General features: G+C 41.7%; 1 protein-coding gene across 1 annotated transcript in view; it reads left to right on the top strand.

Moving 5' to 3' along the window:
* Positions 1 to 4,922: 4,922 nt before the first annotated feature.
* asph (aspartate beta-hydroxylase) overlaps positions 4,923 to 6,000 on the top strand; it is a 36,330-nt gene continuing 35,252 nt past the window's right edge. The window contains exon 1 of the mRNA XM_080440266.1: positions 4,923 to 5,116. Coding sequence (XP_080296392.1) covers positions 5,074 to 5,116 — 43 coding nt within the window. The 5' untranslated portion in view covers positions 4,923 to 5,073. The remainder of the gene's footprint in view (positions 5,117 to 6,000) is intronic.

The following is a 6,000-nucleotide window of genomic DNA, read 5'->3' as shown; positions in this document are numbered from 1 at the left end:
GAGTAGAAGTAAAAGTATTGACAATTGGAAATACTCCAGTAAAGTAAAAAATACCTCAAAATTGTACAGTACCTGAGTAAATGTACTTGGATACTTTCCACCACTGCCTGTATGCTACTTTTTTTTTACTACATCTGAGAAAATACATCTTCACAAATGGACATTTTTATTTATGTTATGGAATTATGTGTAATGTTTATCCAGAGGATCTTGGACAGCCAATGGGGGCTACTGGCTGGGAATAAAATACTTAAGTCTAGAAGTGGGAGACAGTAGCATGTGTAAGATGAACAGACTGGAGGTGTTACTGAAGCCTCTGTTGGTTAAACAACGGTCAGATTATTGTCACAGCCAGCTTGGTGTAAGGTTTTCTGACAGTGATACTCTGATCATTAGTTACATGTGTTATCATTCATTATCTACACAGACCCTCAAGCCACCAGAGGCATGAAAGAGGAGGCCAACTCAATCCCAAAGAAGAAGAATTAATTGTTAAACAAATTATTCTAATCTGCTTCCCCTTTTGTCTTTATGTTACAGTCTGTTTACTACCAAATAGCCAGCAAACCAGTTACAATAGCAATGTTTAGCACCAGATATTACTGTACTTAAGTGACACCTTGTGGTTGAATTAAAGAATAACATCATTCTGAATGCAGCAGTTAGCACCCTAGATGGTCTAAAAATCGCCTTGCAATTGCAGGGAGAGACTAATGCATTGCTAAATTTATCATATACGGGGTGACATAAACAAAAACCTGTATAAATGAGTGGAGAATCATATGGAAAGCATTCCATAAGGTGGTGATACAATTAAGCAATTAACATCTGACCATGCTTTGTGGCATGTACAAAAAAAGGTCAAAAATGCTGAGCAGGCCCAATTGACCTCGATTTTGGATTAAGATGAGAGGAGAAAAAGATCTAAGTGACTATGAAAGTGGGTTCATTATTGTGGCACGGATGGCAGGAGCTTCAGTCACAAAGAATGTCCAAGTGGCTGGTGTTTCAATAGGAACAGTGCCAAAATCAACATCTAGATCTATGGGATTGGGAGCGACATTTGTAATTAGGGTTGGAAATTGAATGAGCACGATCTGCTCGAGCGTTAATGCCATGTGCAAGTAAAAACAGCTTCCTCAGGTGACTGAGAATGTCAGTGCAGGACATCACCAGAGACTGTGTCAGCTAGAACAGTCCATTGACAACTATGAGGGATGTTATAGTAGGGTTGCAGTGCATTAACCCCTCATTACAAAGACTAATGCACACTTGATAGTGCAGTGGTGCAAAAAAAAAAAAAAAAAACATAGACACTGATCTACTGAGGTGGAAAACATTAATTTGGTCAGATGAGTCATCGTTCATTATATTCTCCACAAGTGGGTGTCTGGGTGAGTGCATGTGTGTAGCCAACACCAAGAGAACAGTCCTGGCCTGAATGGTTGAGCCCTAATGAGGGAGTCCAGTGGCTCTGGGGGGTTTCCTGGCATGGTTCTGGTCCACTTGTTCCCTTTGATACCATGCATACCAAGTTCTGTAGTATTGGTTCAGTATCTGCAACAGTAACCGTACCTGTCATAACCAGCAGAGGGAGACATATAACGTAAAAAAATATATAGATCTTTTTTGGTGGGCACACATCAGCCATTAAAATGTATGATCAGAACACACCACATTCCATCCAAATGATTTTATCATTGCTTTTAGTGCCCCTATCACCCCACACACACACACACACACACACACACACACACACACACACACACACACACACACACACACACACACACACACACACACACACACACACACACACACACACACACACACACACACACACACACACACACACACACTAACAGCTAGGGGGATTAAGTCAATTCAAAGTCTTGTTTATCTTGGATCCTGTTGTGATCTTAATCATCCATCCAGCCATACATACAGTATGTGAGAATTACTGTCCTAACCCCCTAGCTATCTCTCTCTCTCTCTCTCTCTCTCTCTCTCTCTCACTCTCACACACACACACACACACACACACACACACACACACACACACACACACACACACACACACACACACACACACACACACACACACACACACACACACACACACACACACACACACACACACACACAGAGCCTGCAGCTCTATTGTCTGAGTATGGGGTGTGTTTATATAAGAAGAGCGCCAAATGTTTGCAATTGCTGCCCTCTGTGACATTCAGGCAGTGTGTGTGTGTGTGTGTGTCTCTCTGTGTGTGATTGTGAAAGGGCCGGAGAGTGGAACTGTCTGCAAAATATGGATATTGAATCACCTCACCATTGATCATTATCTCTGGGTCCTCCCCCCAACCAGTGGTGGTGGTGCATGACCTTGTAAACGCGTAACACACACTGCACATATGTCAGGTTTCCATGCACTGAGGCCCTAATAGATAAGGCCTATACCTCAGGGCAGGTTTCACAAGGCTTACTTTAACATACATGCTACATTGTACAATGTGTTCCCACCGTTGTTTAAAAGAGTTCCTCACATTCTATCCCCAAAAACAACTGGAGGCAGCCGTGTGGAGGCTTTAAAAAAATATTTATATATATAATGAAAAGAAGAAACATTTTCATATCACATGAATCAGTGAATATCTGAGTGTATTGTTTGGGTTGCTTCTCTTGATGGCAGGTTGACTTTACATCTGTTCAGTTGTCAGTGTACTGTATGTATAAATGTTTTATTTTTGTGTCTTGTCATAAGACCCATCCCTTACAGGATTATAAGACACCAAAAACATAAATTCTCTTCCTGGAAACAAAAAATAATGAAATGATAGATGGAAGCTCTGTCGTGCTAATAGTACAGAACCACCTGGTCAGTAGAACCCCCGGGATAGCAAGCTTGTCAGGAAATCACTTGCACGTTGTTTGAATTTGATGTTAAGCAGACTGGTGTGAAAATACTTAAGACTTCAGCTCAGTGAATGAATGACTTTGACACCCCCATTAACCCCAAATCATTGACCAGCTGGTTTCAGTTCAGTTCACTGGTTCAAGCCTTTTCAGCCAAGGGTTCAATTCAATCATTACCCTATATAATAATAATAATATAATCATTATCATCATTATTTAGATATCATGTTCCAATAAAAAGCAAGTCCTTAAGATTGAAGGTCTTTTTTTTTTTTAAGACAGTGTGCGTTTTTCTTTCAATATATCATGTGCCAAAATAAAGCTAAAAAACAACTAACATTTAAAAAAAAAAAGATTCCACAGTTATAAAATAGTTGTAAAATATTGGTTCCTGTGTAATACCCAAGACAAATCACATATTTTGTCCATCATGTAGGCTACGTGGTTGAGGGTGAACATTGACCATGGCAACTTAAGGATGATGTGGCCCTAGAAGCAACTCATTCTGAGTAGAAACAGTTTTTTTGGGGGTGGGGGAGTGGCAACCATGTGTTACAGCTCCAAAATATCACACCGTATGTTAGTACTGTTACTGTACATGAAGTAGCTTCTATGTAGAAATACAGCCATAGCATATTTGTATTGATTCATAAATATATATTTATCATATTTTAAAGTGTAAGTGCTACTTGCTAACAGAGGTGTAAAGTAACTAAGTACATTTACTCAAGTACTGTACTTAAGTACAATTTTGAGGTATTTTTTTTTACTTTACTGGAGTATTTCAAATTTTCAGTACTTTTACTTCTACTCCACTACATCTCAAAGGCAAATATTGTACTTTTACTCCACTACTAGTTACTTTATAGATTTTCATTATTATTACAAAACATACATTAACAACTTCAGCCCTATATACATTTCTGCCTTTTGAAAATAGCATATCTACAAGCCCACGGTGCATAGCGGTGGTGAGCTTGCTGATCTGCTATTTTCAAAAGATTTTTATACGTATGAAAACTTGTGAAATGGGACATTCTGCATAATGACTCATTATGCAGAATCTACTTTTGGTACTTTAAATACATTTAGCTACCAATACTTTTGTACTTTTACTCAAGTAAATTTTGAATTCCGGACTTTTACTTGTAACAGAGTATTTCTACGTTGCCGTATTGATACTTTAACTCAAGTACAAAATGTGAGTAGCCTACTTCTTCCATCACTGCTTGCTAATAAAAGAGAGAAAAACACCAGTCTTTTGTCTTTGAAAATTCGACAGCTTAGTAATGCGCATGCGCATGCTGAAGACACGGACAATGCCTGAAGAGGAGGCGCATACTTGTCTGAAGGATACAATTAAATATTTAATAGATAGTGTGGCACAAACTATGCTTTGCACACACACCTTTTGCACCGTGACGAACAATTGCACGGAGATTTTGGCAGTAATATGGGAGTTAAATAGGCAAAAGCGAGTCGGAGATTACCGACTGTTATGCAATACATTCAACCTCAGTCCTCTCCAATAAACCAATAAACATCTCACCACATCTCGCGATGCTAAAGTTGTCACTATCTGTCCATGGCCAAGCTGCAAAGTATTACAAACCTCATCCTAATTAGAGACTCCCCACAACGATTGAGCTGCAATGAATATTAGGTACAGTCATAGGTTCACTAGTCGAGGGTTTATTGTTTAATTGACTTTTTGCTATATGAAACATGTTCCGAGTTCTGGCGTTATCTTGAATAGGAGAACGTAGCAACGCGATAGCAGCAGCAGCTAGCATGAATCTACCATCTTTGCCACGTTCCAGAGAGCCAGGGGGCGTGGCCTGGAGGGGGCGGGTGTAAACCCAAGGCTAGCCACACGATTGAATAAGCCAGTGTGATCTCCCATCCTATTGGTCCGGGATTCACCGTCTCTCCGCCCACTTTAGCGCAGCGGGCCGGACATTGGTGGAGAGCGCTGCCAACCAAAGACCGGACAGAGTTGCTATGGACTTGGCTTTTATGAGGCAGGAGGGGAGATTTTGATTTGTACCAACCAACCGGACCGCCTTCGTACTGCTAGAAATACTCATTCCAGGTCGAAACATTTCCCTTTCTACGCTCCTCGCAGGCTCCAAACACACTACAGCACCGCCGATACGCAGCATGGCTCCGAGGAAAAACCCCAGAACCCACGTAAAAGCTAAAGGTGCGTAGTTTCTTTTGTTATTATTGTCCCCCCTGCTAGCAGCAGATGCACTGCAACCTCCATTCACTCAACTGAAGGCCTTTTCAAAGTTAATCGAGCGTCAAGCTGCTGTTATTTCATTCAAAGCCCCCAAACAACAGGCCCGAGCGTTACTTAGCTTTATAGAATGATGTTTACATGTACTGCATAGTCTAGACTACATTGGCCTTCGAAATTCTTACTTTTGACCAGTGCCGCTGTTTGCAAAGCATGCGGATATTTAAACCACTAATATAATGCCTTGATTCCTTGTTCCGGCGCCACTTCCACTGCTCTTCACGTTGCATAACGACTATACTTTTCTGTTGACTATTACTCTGCGCTTGCAAAGCGTTTAAGTTACTTTTATTTGGTTTGTTATTATTTATTATTGGTGGTGTTTGTTGGAAATTCCAAAGCACACAGCCATGGTTTCTTTGTGAACGTAGTTAGTAGCTGTGTCTGCGTTAAACAGCCGATTGTCATTGGGGGGCATTACATGTTTACACTTGCATCTGTTGTTACGCACGCCCGGCTGCATACAAAGTGTCCGGGTAGGGTTGCCCCTGGCGACTCCGGGGCCCCGGAGCGCACGGGCCCCGGCTGTTGGACCGGTTCACTGTCAAGCTCTTTGGCCCGAGAAGAAGCGCCGGCGGCGGTGCAGCACCGACGAGTGTTGTAAGGCCTGCAGCTTAGCTTATCCTGCTAAGGGACGATTATCAGTTGAGTTGAGGTTGTGAGCGTTTTTGCGCTGACGCAGACATCAAGGCTGAGTGTGTGTGGATCAAGGATGGATCTCTCGCCTTGGGACATGCACGCTACTACCCTACCCCCCCCTCTCTCCACCATTCACATCACCCCTCCCA

Source organism: Gymnoscopelus braueri (assembly GCF_963280865.1).
Source record: "Gymnoscopelus braueri genome assembly, chromosome: 10".
Classification (NCBI taxonomy): domain Eukaryota; kingdom Metazoa; phylum Chordata; class Actinopteri; order Myctophiformes; family Myctophidae; genus Gymnoscopelus; species Gymnoscopelus braueri.
This window is presented reverse-complemented; position numbering and strand designations above follow the sequence as displayed.